Here is a 12,377-nt window from a genome sequence, read left to right as displayed (position 1 = left end):
CGACCTCACCTTTCCCCAGTGAGTGGTTGCTTCTCCAGCATCCCTCCCCCTGTATCAGGGAGAAATGATACGCACGGAATGCAGACTTCCTGATGAAATGAGCGAGGCTGTGTTTTCCACGGATAGTGTCAGACACAAGCCTTTGCCCTGGTCTTGCGCGCACACGCTATTCCCAGTGGAGGAGCTGGGACAGCAACCCCAAGCTCTCTTCTCCCAAGCTTCTAGTTTCTAAGAACGAAGGATATAAACCTTCCAACAAGAGAGACTTTGATACTGGGGGAAACCTCATCCGGTTTGATTGCCTGCTTCGCTTTGGATGCTCTCCTGACATCCACTTATTACCAAAGTCACCTGGGTTTAAACTAAAGATGGGACCGAGTCTCAGGGCTTAGAGCTGACCTTTCATAGGCCTCAAGGGAGTTGAGTATGGGTGGTCCATGCCTGCCTGTAGTATAGGCTGGGTAGTCTGTGCCCAGCTTAGAGGCAGTGGGCTGTGCCTAGCTGTAACTTAAAGCCGGGCATTGTTCCCTCTCCACTGTTCAATCAAGTGGCTGGATTTGTGCCCTCCTTTGTGAGTTCCCCCATGTCAAGACTGATGCCCGTTAAAACGTGGGACCATTATGCACCTGCAGCAGGACGAGAGCTCTTTGATTCCCCCAACACTGCTCTCTCCTCGCTAGCAAAGGGGACGCAGGGTGCCATGGGCTGTCTGATTTCCATAAATGCTCCTTTTATTCCCTTTTCAAGCTTCCTTTGGTATTAAAGTTGCCCTTTTTAAAGCAGCGTTTCACCTGGCAGGACAGCAGCACCGTCTGCCACTCCATTCTGCATCTTCCCTGTCTTAATTGCCTGCTAACGAGGGAACGGACGTTAGCCAATGCGCTTGCAGCTCTGCGTGCTATGACGGAACCCCACTGATCTCCTGTTTCTCTCTTTCTCTCTCCCTTTTGATTTTCATTCGTATTTTTCCCTCCCCTGCTGTCTGGATTTCAGAAATCCCGTAAGGTAAAGATAAGTATAACCCACCGTGCTTCCATCTCATATGCCATCGACATGTTGTTTTACGTTCCTCCATTCGAACCCGAGTGATCCATGCTCGTCTCCATCCACCCACCCTCTCCCTCGGACCAGCCCCACTCTGGGTTCTGTAGACTAGACACATTTTTGTTTCTTTTCCTTCGTTAATTTCAGTGAGTTCTATTTGATTTCGACACATTTCAGTAATCTGGTCATTCCTTCTTGTTTTAACTCTGCAAAGTGTTAGTTAGTGATTAATATAACCTCGTCTTGGCCGGCCGGGTGGCAAACTTCCACTGCTGCGTTGTGAATGATAAATGTTGTGGCCACTACTTGGGACTTTCCAGGTGTTGTTAAGCTGCCCACCATGGGCTTGATGGTGACAGCAAGGATAGAACTCAGATCCTCCTGCTCTGAGACTGCAAACTCGTGCTGTGCGAACTAAAAGAGACTTTCCCTATAGTTATTTGCTGTTTGGGGCCTATGACACACAAACGATCAGTTCTGATTCTGTCCAAGAGGGGGCAGTGGTTACACATATGCCATAACCAGAGCGTGTCAATATTTATTTACAGTAGAACCTCAGAGTTGCGAACACCTCGGGAATGGAGGTTGTTTGTAACTCTGAACAAAACGTTATGGTGGTTCTTTCAAAAGTTTACAACTGAACACGGACTTAATACAGCTTTGACACTTTACTATGCAGAAGGAAAAAAAATGCTGCTTTTACCCATCTTAATTTAAAAGAAACAAGCACTGAAACCATTTCCGTACCTTGTCAAATCTTTTTTTTAAAACTGGCCCTTTATTTTTTTAGTAGTTTATGTTTAACACAGGACTGTACTGTATTTGCTGTTTTTTGTCTCTGCTGCTGCCTGATTGCGTACTTCCGATTCCAAATGAGGTGTGTGGTTGACCGGTCAGTTCGTAACTCTGAGGTTCTACTGTATTTGAAGTCTCAGGTCACGAACAGACCTAGAGGCCTCCACTCTCCAGGGGAGTCTATCCGGTACCTTCATCAGAACTGAATTCATTTGAAATCCCTTCCTTTTTACTGGCATGTAAGAACGTGGCAGTCGGACTCAGGGGGAGCACAGCTCAGATGCCCTGTTCCTGCAGCCACCCCGCTTTCCCCCAGCCCTTTCAATTCCAGTGTGCATAGAGAACCTCTCCAGCGCCGTGGCATGAATGCTGGGCTCAGCTCCACAGGGTGCATGTTCTCCAGGCAGCATCCCTAGGCACGAGCAGCGCTGGGGGCCCACAGAGCAAATCTGGCTCTGGAAAGACTTGTCCTAAAGTTACCCAGCCAGAGCAGTGGCTGGAGCCTGGCCAGACGCCTGGTTTGCTATGTGGTCTAACCAGCGGCTCAGCAAGCCCCGGCTATCTCAACTGCATTGGTTCTGCTGCGCCAGGGATTGCAAGGATAGACTCCAGCATCATGAGTTCCAGTCTCGGCTGTACCATTCCTCCGTCTGTAAACAGAGAGGTGATAATTCTTCCTTGCTGGGAGGCTCCATTTATTACTGTGTCCAGCCTCTGTGGCAATAGGGCCACAGGAAAGCCTCTCAATGAGGGGGGGGAGAAGAAAGGTTGGCCAAAAGAGCTGTGTTCTCAGCTGTAGCATTTAAGGGTGGCCAGCAGAGGGCGGTAGAAGTGCATGGGAGAGGAGGGTAGGGTTGCCGATTTTGGCTGGACATATTCCTGGAGGTTTTAATCGCATGACATAATCTTTAATTAAAGATACATCTTTAATTCCTGGAGACTCCAGGATAACCCTGGAGGGTTGGCAACGCTAGAGGAGGGTGACCCTGTAGGTCCATGCGGAGATGGTAGTTTTTGGAGGGATGTTGAATTCCTCCCTGTAATGTTCCCCCTTCAGATGCATCTGAAGAAGTGAGGTTTTTACCCACGAAAGCTTATGCCCAAATAAATCTGTTAGTCTTTAAGGTGCCACCAGACTCCTTGTTGTTTTTGTAGATACAGACTAACACGGCTACCCCCTGATACTTGTTCCCCCTTTGTGTGTCTGCCCCCAATGAGGGGGTCTCTTCCCTTGGGTGAGGGACCGTTGGCTTCAGTCCGGGTGGGGAGGGGGCTGATGTCTCCTCCTTCCTACCAGGCCAAGCCCTTGAGCTGCGCTAAATCCCCTGCTCCATCTCGAGCCGCCTTCCCTGGCTCCTGCCAGTCCACACAGGGCAGCTGGTGCAGCCAGTGCCCCACTTGCCTCCCCTGCTAGGATGCAGGGCTGGGCCATTCACGCTCCCTCTCCGCATCCTGGTCCCGGGTTCACCTTTCGCCCTCTTCCCCCGCCCCCAGGTTCCTCACACCTCCCTGAATCTGAAGGAGCCCCTCTACGTGGGGGGAGCGCCCGACTTCAGCAAGCTGGCGCGCGCCGCGGCCATCTCCACCAGCTTTGACGGAGCCGTGCAGAGGGTAAGACTGTAGGTTCGAGGGGAGCCCTGCGCGGGCACCCAGCAGCGAGGACCCAATGGTTGGCTGCCTTCCGTCCCTGGTACCCCACTGTGCCACCATTGTAGAAGTCACAGGAGCCTTAGGTCAGGCCAGGGGGCATCCTGCTCCCCAAGCACCGGGGGGACATTTTGCAGCATGGTGATGCATGCTCAGCTAGGGGGAGGGCAGGGCGTGTTCTTGAGGGCCATGCCAGCGGGACATACCAGGCTCAGGGAAGTTCATTCTAGGGCAGGGGAGGCCAACCTGAGCCTGAGAAGGAGCCAGAATTTACCAATGGACATTGCCAAAGAGCCACAGTAATACGTCAGCAGTGCCCCCCCATCAGCTCCCCCGTCTCTGCACCTGTTTTGTGGCATGCAGGAGGCTCTGGGGGGGAAGGGGGGAGGAGCGAGGGCACTACAGGTCAGGGGAGGGGGTAGGAAAGGGTGCAGTGGGGGCAGGGCCTGTGGCAGAGCCAGGGGTTGAGCCGTGAGCATCCCCCGGCACATTGGAAAGTTGGCGCCTGTAGCTCCAGCCCCGGAGTCGGTGCCTGTACAAGGAGCCGCATGTTAACTTCCGAAGAGCCGCATGTGGCTCCCGAGCCACAGGTTGGCCTCCCCTGGTGCAGGAGGTGATGAGCTGAATTTCCATGTCCTTCCTGGGATGGACTCTGTACGTACCCTCCTTTCTTTGTGCCCACCCTCCCTCCAAACCCCAGCTGGGAGTGGAGTGTAAACCTCATGCTGTCTCTGGCTTCCCTCCCTGTGCACCCCCCCCTTTCAGATCTCCATTAAGGGCATCCCGGTCCTGAAGGAAGAGAACATCCACAGCGCCATTGAGATCTCTGCCTTCCGCTCCCACCCCTGCTCCCAGAAACCCAACCCCTGCCAGAACGGAGGCATGTGCACCCCCCGGCTAGAGAGCTACGAGTGCGCCTGCCAGAGGGGCTTCTCTGGGGCACGCTGCGAGAAAGGTGAGGCTGGCGGGAAGCGGGCCTGGGCCAGACGGCAGTGACCTCGCCCATTAGCCCGGCTCTGCAGAGCGCCGATGGCAACCGGCTGGAAACTCTCAGGCCACAGCTGGGGTTTTAGTCTCGTTGGTGCCACTCATGTTCCTGGGCAAGGGCCTTGGGGTCCCGTGGCCTGGCCATGCTCTAGAATTACAGGATATGACCGGGTGAGAGCAGCGTGCCCTGCGGCTGCTAGCGTTTTACATGAGGCGCGTCAGTGAAAACGTGGCCCACTGAGTTAACCAAAGGAAGCCCCGTCCTCTGGCTCTCCCTGTGCACAGTGAGGCTGGACTGTCATCTGTCCCCACTGTAAGCTCCTTGGGGCAGGAACCGGGTCTTTTGCGGTGGCTTTGTACAGGAGCAATGCACTCGCCGGTCCTGGCTTGTAAGGATCTGTAGGTGTCACCCTGCTTAGCCGACTTAGAAGCCCGAGTCCCATTGACTCTCCTGAAACTTACCCTTATGGTACTTCTTAAAATCAGACCTCGGCATGGCCGCGCTGAGAGGAGCAGTGTGAAGATCTGGGGTTCGGTGCTTAGGAAATAGATGATCGCTCTCTAGTTCACTCCTCTTTGGTTTTATATAAACCCAACTCCCCAAACCAGGCTACCCTGTTTCACTCGCCTCTGCCTCAAAACCAAGCGAGGCTGTGGATGTCAAATAACCTGGCTGGTAGGCCCTAAACTGGCCTGACCTCGCTCCGCACGCTGGCCCCTGGTCGCTCAAAAGGTGTGGGAGCCAAGGACTTGCTCAGGGCGTCAAGTTCCTAACGAACCCCAGGAGCAGGCGAGTTTGCTAGGTGCCCTGGACCCGTCGGGAGCGCTCTGTGTCGGGCCGGTTTATTATTGCTCTGTGGAGATGCACCGATAGTGTCGTGATCCCTGCTTCTGCTTCTCTCCTCGCCTGCAGTGATCATCGAGAAGGCAGCAGGAGATTCGGAGGCCATTGCCTTTGATGGCAAGACCTACCTGGAGTACCACAATGCTGTGACAAAGAGGTGAGCTGGACTGAGGTTTGGGGAGGTTAAATCGAAGGGGGGGAGGTACTGGTGGGAGCTAAGTGCTCAGACCTGGGGTGGGCAGAGCTGCGATTTCACCCATCACCCTCTCCTGGTCTGGTCTTTTCCTCCCCTTCAGTCCCGTCCCACAAGACACCCAAACATGGACATTTTTGCTCATGAGTTAGGTTGGTGGATTTCCCGCTCAGCTGCTGTCTGGAGGTCTAGTGCATGCGCAGTCCCTAAGCTGGGTGGGATCCACTCTCCAGAGTTACTGGCCCAGATCAGTCATCCAGTCTGGGAGTGAGGTCAGCGCCCAATAGCAACAATGTGTTACGACACCCAGAACTGATCTGGGACTGTACCCTGCAAACCTTGCAGGCTGAGGGGAGCGAGAGGGTCCTGCAGCTTTGAGGACGAGTGACATCCTCCAGCCAGTTTGGGCAGCCCTAAGGGTGCAGAATAGCGAGAGTGGGAGCTCTGTCCCTATCAGGAGCTGCCGTGTAAACACTCCTGCAGTGAGGGACCTCTACAGCACGGTCACCCAGCTCTCCCAGGGGCCTGCTCCCCATCTTTCTGTGCTCTCCTATCTTTGTATGTCTTGGTCTCCGGTCACTGTCAGTCTCCTTCTGTGTCTGTCTCCCTTATGGAACAGACTCCCCCCTCCCCCCCTTTCTGAGACTTGGCTGTAACACCCGGCAGAATGGGCCCTACCTGCAGAGTTCACAGTTCAAGGCTTTTCAGATGCAGGGTTTAGGCTCAGCCCAGCTCTGCTCTGCCCCAATCTCCCTGGAATGGAGGAGGCCAGGAGGAGATCCCAGGACCCAGCGGTGCTGCTGAGAACTCTTCCCGCCCTTCCCACCAGGCTTCATTGCTTGCCAGCTGTCAGAGACTGTCCTTGGCCAGCGTTCTGCCGGGCCCTGGCCTGGCCTGGCCTGCACCCCAGAGGCCGATATTGTACTGTATAACTGACTAATGGGTACGGGGCTCGGGAAACTATAGGCTCCTTACTGTAAATTTCCTATCCTCATCATTGGTTGGCTCCCAATGATTACTCGTGTGGCTTGTGATGTAGCCAAACGTCCATCAGGGACTAGGCTGCAGGGCCCAGGCTCCCCTGTGCGGGTGACCGGAAGCCGAATCCAAAGTCAGGTTTGCAGACCCGAAATTCATAGATTCCGAGGCCAGAAGGGACCGTTGTGATTGTCTAGTCTGCCCTCCTGCCGAGCCCAGGCCGGAGAACTGCCCCACACTAATCCCCAGAGCAGAGCTTTTAAATAAAACATCCCGGCTGGATTTTAAAATGGTCAGTGATGGAGAATCCACCACAGCCCTGGGTAAATTATTCCAGTGGCTAATGACTCGCACCATTAAAAATAGATGTTTTATTTCTAGTCTGAATTTGTCGAGCTTCAGCTTCCAGCCATTGAATCATGTTAGGCCTTTCTCTGCTAGACTGAAGAGCCCATTATTAAATATTTGTTCCCCACGTAGGTACCTGTAGATAGTAATCAAGTCACCCCTTAACCTTCTCTTTTTTAAGCTAATGCTTAACATTGATGCTAGTGCTGTCAATCCACAGTGTCCCCGAGCTCTCCTCCCACACAGGAATTTCAGCTGGCTGCCGCAGGCTGGGATTTGAAGAATTTGTTTCCATTTAATATGCTGTGGGCCAAATTCGGATCTCAGTTACACCCCTGCACTGCTGAGTCCAATGGAGCAGCCCGGGTGTAGCTGAGGGCAGCATTTCCCCTGACAGCTCCATCCCAAACAGTGGGGTCAATTCTACCCTCAGTTCTGCTTCTGCAACCCCATTGAAATGGATCACTGACTGAGGGCAGAATTGGGCCCTTTGTTTTCAAGCTGATGGTTTAAACGAACTCCCCTGGGACCCTGTCACTGGCTGTTTGTGCCGCGATGGTGCTGCTAGGGGCCATCTGTACTACGCGGGTGTCGCTGTTTGGCATCTTCCAACCGCACCTGGGCCAAAGTCATCCCTGGCACCCCTCCGTTGACTTCGGGAGTTAATTTTATCCCAGTGTCTCCTGATTCTGGCTTGTCCGTTTGTTTTACTGGCCCGTTGGGGGGTTTTCTCTCACACTCAGTGGAGCATTGTGGGCAGCTAATAACAATGCGCTGTCAGCCGGGCGGTGCTGCCCACCTGCGGCTGACCCTGTGTGACCCCACCAAGCCCCCAGCAGTGACCGACTTGTCTAATCCACATCAGGGTAGCTCAGCCGCTGGTTTTATCCAAAGGGAATCTCAACTAGTTTCCTAGCTGTTCCTCAGCCTCATGGTTCCTGGAGCTAGTCCAGCTAGTACCCAGCTCTGGGGACCATTCAGCATTTCTGGAACCAGATAACTAATTACTCTCTGCCCTCTTCCCACTCTGCTCCCCCACCTACCACTGCTAACACCCCCATTGCTTGTTGCTCTTTGTCTGTCTGTCTGTCTCTTCTGAATGTCCTTGTTTCTTTGTTTTCAAGCCAACTGACCAATGAGATCCCAGCGTAAGTAGTTCACACACACCCCTCCTCACTGTCAGCCATCTGCCCTCCACCACTGCACATAGATTGCCATCCCCTGCCCTGGGCTTCCCTCCTTGACCCCGAGCCCTGTTCCACACAGCCAGATAGCGAGCGGTGTTTGAGGGAGAGGACAGCTGCTGGGAATCTCTCATCCAGCACCTGGGAAGAACAGAGCTTTGCAGTGGGCGCCACTTGCGTTTCACTGGCAGGGTGAGGTGCTGAGAGAAGGAGCGAGGGGCTGGGCTCAGAATGCAGGACTGAGACGCTGCCCTCATTGAAGTGGATGGGAGCAGGGCCGGCTCCCATCTTACCAAGCAGGTGCTTGGAGCGGCCACTTCGGAGAGGGGCGGCACGTCCAGCAGTTCGGCGGCAATTTGGCGGACAGTCCCTCACTCCTGCTCGGAGCGAAGGACCTCCCGCCGAATTGCCACCGCAGATCGCGATCGCGGCTTTTTTTTTGTTTGTCTGGCTGCTTGGGGCGGCCAAAACCCTGGAGCCGGCCCTGGATGGGAGCTTTTGCCATTGGCTTCAGGGGGGCCAGACTTTATGCCAGTGGTGTGTGCGGGTTAGCTCCATCAGCGCAGATGTGTTCAGGGCAATGGGCATGGGGGCTAGCGGGGAAGTGAGCGGGGGATCCTTTGTCAAGCATCTCTTCAGTCAGCAATGAAGGGGTGAAGCAGTGAGCAGGGTGGACCCTCTGGGAGCCTGATTCTGCGCCCACTTGTACCAGTGTGGATCCGGAGTGAGTCCATGCAGTGTAAAGCTGGAGGGAGGGTGTGCAGAGCCAGGCCCTGAGCTCCTGCCACCCCAGGGAACGTGGCCCAGATGCCCACTGGGTGACATGCAGGGAGGGGCTCCTTGGTGCCAAGGTTTGGCTGGGAGAGAGGATTCTTGACGGCTGCTTATTTGCTGGTTGTCTGGGAGCAGAAGTGGGGGGTACCTGATCCCTTGGAAGCAACAGTGGCTCATCCAGTTGCATTCTCTGTTGTGTGTGTGTTTGGGGGTGGGGGGCGCAAGCAGTCTGGTGCATCCCCGTCCCACCTCATTCTCTCCAGGCCAGGAACTGGAAGGAGGGCTCGGAGGCTGAGAACCTGCATGCATGCATGTCTGCACTGAGGGAGGCGGAAAGCAAAGCAGCCTGACTGATGCTGCATGCTGAGAGCAGCCGGGGGCATCCTCACAGGAGCCTGGCCCCCTCACCGGCTACATGATGTGAGCCCCGCATCTCCCAGCAGCCGTCCAGCTGGCAGCATGCCGAGTCTCTTTGCCATGCAGCTGGAAGCCAGGCTACCCCGCTGTGCCAGGAGGAGCGATGCACACTCGTAGGGTAGTGGAACGCTGCTACCTCTCTGCGCTGCCCCAAATGAGAAAGGGTCACTGCTTCCCGGCTTGCTTGGGGAGCTGTTCCACAGCGGTGCCAGCCAGTGCCCACTCACCTGGGCATCCAACCGGCAGTGGAGCTTAACGCTTCTCCAGCTGGGATTTGGCAGTAGACACTCGCTGGCGCCGCTCGGGGCGTGCTCTGCAGAGTTGCCCATAAGGGCTGATGGCTAGAAACCAGATTCTTCTACCTCAGTCTGTAAAGGTTGGAGGCATGCTGGCCACGCGGAGCTGTTGCTAATGACACAGTTGCCTTGCTGTGTCATGCTGGGCATGAAATGCCCTTGACTTCAGACCCTGAGACTGGCCCCTCATGTGAGCAGGACAGGATTTCCCCCACGCAGCCCTGCCAAAGTGTCCCAGCCCTGACCCAGAGTTTGCTCCTCAGCCATTCAGGCCTTGGCCGCTCATCAGACAGCCAACAAGGGGCCGATCTTGCTGATGCAGACACCTGTCTATGACAAACTGTACCAAGATCCACCACCAAAGACCGGTTGGGTGGGATCTGCTGCCACTCTGGGCTAGATGCAAACTGCTGAGCTAGTGGCAAAAGGCTCCATCTCCTATTGCCCATCCCCTGAGCCATGCAAACCCTCTCTTGCCCTGTGTCAGCCAGTCTGGATTGGACAGTTGGAATCTCTGAGGGGTTTCTTGATGCAAATACGTACCAGTAGCAAAAGCAGCTGTGTAATTAGCAGGACCCCTTGCAGCACCCTCTCCAGTCCTGCCTTGAAATAGTACCTTGCTGCCTGGCCTCCCCCCTTTCGCAGGCAGCCTTCAGAGCATCCACAGCAAAGCTGTAGTGAAAGTGGAGGCTGAACATGCAGTGGGCTCCGCGTTCCTGTGTGGGTCAGACATGCCATGTCCCTGCTTCCCGGAGTCCTGAGAATTCACCCCCATGGGTGTCAGGAAATCCAGGCAGCCCCAAAGGACATTTGATTCCCTCTAGAGACCGTTCCCCAGGCTTTGTGCTCAGGGTGAGAAGCTGCCCTGAGCCAGGCAGGGCCGTGCACCGCACCCGGGGCCTCCCGTGAGCCAGGCGGGTGGTTTTCTTTTTTCTCCTCTGGCGCTTATGGCATGCCTCCCCTTTCTTCCTGCTTCTAAGTCCCGAAGCGCTGGACTATGCCCCGGATCGCAGGTGAGTCTCCACCAGCCTTCTGCTCTCGTGTCTTGTGCGCTCTGGTGTGGCTGCTCTGTTGGCCTCTCTGTCTGTCTGTCGTGCGTGTCTGAACGGTTGGCTTTTTATTGATAAGGGACGATGGTTCGCAGCCTGCGAGAGCCTGAAATAAAGGCAAGGCGGGGAAGTGGGGGGGCCCATACAGCACAGGACGAGGACTCAGGAGATGGGGCTACAGCTCTGTGTCCTGGAGCAAGTCATTTACCCGCTCTGGATCTGCCTTTCCACAGTAACTCACCCACCAAGCAAACGCTTGATAGAGCAAATGCCCACAGCTTAGTGGGGAGGCTGGGTCATATTGCTGGTGATGCGGGCTTCACCCAGAGCTGCCCTCTGGCTCTTTGGCTGCAGCGTCCCTTGGGAATAAAATGCTCTCCCTGCGGCTCTCTGTTTTGTCTGGTGTTCTGTGTGCACACGGGTCTGGGAGAACAGAGAGGGAAACCCAGCACATATAGCCACCTGTAACCACAGAGGCAACGTGGCCAGTCGCTCAGTGCTGTCGCCAGTGGCAGGAACGAGGCTGGGATATTGTATCCCACCCCAGGAGTGACTGAGCGGAGATGTGGATTCTGTTGGGGGATAGGCTGGCCCCAGTAATGCACTGGTTTTAGGAGGAGAATGTCTCTGTTGCCCCAGGTGCAAAGTGCAGCCTTCCCTCCAGCTCCCATTATGCCTCTCTTCCCCGGGTGGGTGTCAGTCCAAGTCACTGGGGGAGGGTCAAGCGACATCGACTTTTGTTGCTACGGAGACGCCTGATGGTCTCGCCATTAACCCTTTGGTGCTATTTCTGGATGCTCGAGAAGGCACTCTGACACAGGGCCACTCCATCGTCTGCAGGGCCGGCCCGGTGCTGCTCCCTGCTGGCATCCTGTGAGTCAGGGCAGAGGACGACCCTGGGGCTTTGGGGGTGAGGAGGCAGCGGTGTTGGGGGGGTCCTTCCCTCGTGTGTGGCACCAGCAGGTGGAATGATGTCTCCTCTGGCCGGACCCAGGGAACTTGCTAGTGAAGGGCAAAATGGCATCAGCCCCAGCTGACGCCTCCCCATGGCACTTCTAGTCCAGCTGACAGAGCCTCCTTTGTACTGAACTCGCCTGGCTCGAAGGCTGCTGTGCGTGAAGCCGTGTTCGATAGCAGAATTGGGGCCTGCCCAGCCCCCCCTCCTGGCCATTCTCCAGGGCCTGCGCACCAGCCGAAACCCCGGGCAAAGCGCGTGTGCCTCGGGCCTTTAGCAGGGGCTAAGATGGGGCTGAGGCGGGCTGCTTCAGCCCCTGCCTCTCCTCTTATCCCATTTTGCAAACAGCGCGTCAGGCCTTGTGAATTGCCTGTGCCCGAGATCCATCACGTACTGCAGATAGGTGTATAACACCCCCACACACACACACGCGCGCGCTCCCCGTGCCTTGTTCCAGAGGCTAGCCGGGGTAAACCACCAGGGCGGTGACCTGCCTGGAACCAGAGGCGCATGTTGCTCTGGTGGGCTGGCCACCTGCCTCTCTGCCCGAGTGGGGGGCTGCCCATTGCTTCAGTAGTCCCCTTCCTGACTCAGGCCTGTCTTCCCTCCCCCATCCGGCCCCTTGGTGCAGCGAGAAGGCCTTGCAGGAGAACCACTTTGAACTGAGCATCAAGACGGAAGCCACCCAGGGTCTGATCCTGTGGAGCGGGAAGGGGCTGGAGCGGTCGGACTACATCGCCCTGGCCGTAGTGGATGGTTATGTGCAGATGACCTATGACCTTGGCTCCAAGCCAGTTGTCCTGCGTTCCACGGTGCCAGTGAACACGAACCAGTGGATTCAAATCAAAGCGTACAGGTGAGGAGGT

At 55.7% G+C, this 12,377-nt stretch overlaps 1 protein-coding gene across 10 annotated transcripts in view; it reads left to right on the top strand.

Annotated features, from left to right (window-relative positions):
• Positions 1-12,377, top strand: part of AGRN (agrin) — a 223,979-nt gene that overhangs the window by 205,135 nt on the left and 6,467 nt on the right. For 3 of the 10 annotated variants that reach the window (XM_065575197.1, XM_065575199.1, XM_065575205.1), the window contains 7 exons: positions 994-1,005; positions 3,334-3,450; positions 4,252-4,441; positions 5,387-5,474; positions 7,961-7,984; positions 10,488-10,520; positions 12,143-12,367. In XM_065575197.1, coding sequence (XP_065431269.1) covers positions 994-1,005; positions 3,334-3,450; positions 4,252-4,441; positions 5,387-5,474; positions 7,961-7,984; positions 10,488-10,520; positions 12,143-12,367 — 689 coding nt within the window. The remainder of the gene's footprint in view (positions 1-993; positions 1,006-3,333; positions 3,451-4,251; positions 4,442-5,386; positions 5,475-7,960; positions 7,985-10,487; positions 10,521-12,142; positions 12,368-12,377) is intronic. The other 7 variants (XM_065575200.1, XM_065575201.1, XM_065575202.1 and 4 more) reach the window with 4 other exon arrangements.

This window comes from Chrysemys picta, chromosome 21, assembly GCF_011386835.1.
Source record: "Chrysemys picta bellii isolate R12L10 chromosome 21, ASM1138683v2, whole genome shotgun sequence".
NCBI classification, from domain to species: domain Eukaryota; kingdom Metazoa; phylum Chordata; order Testudines; family Emydidae; genus Chrysemys; species Chrysemys picta.
This window is presented reverse-complemented; position numbering and strand designations above follow the sequence as displayed.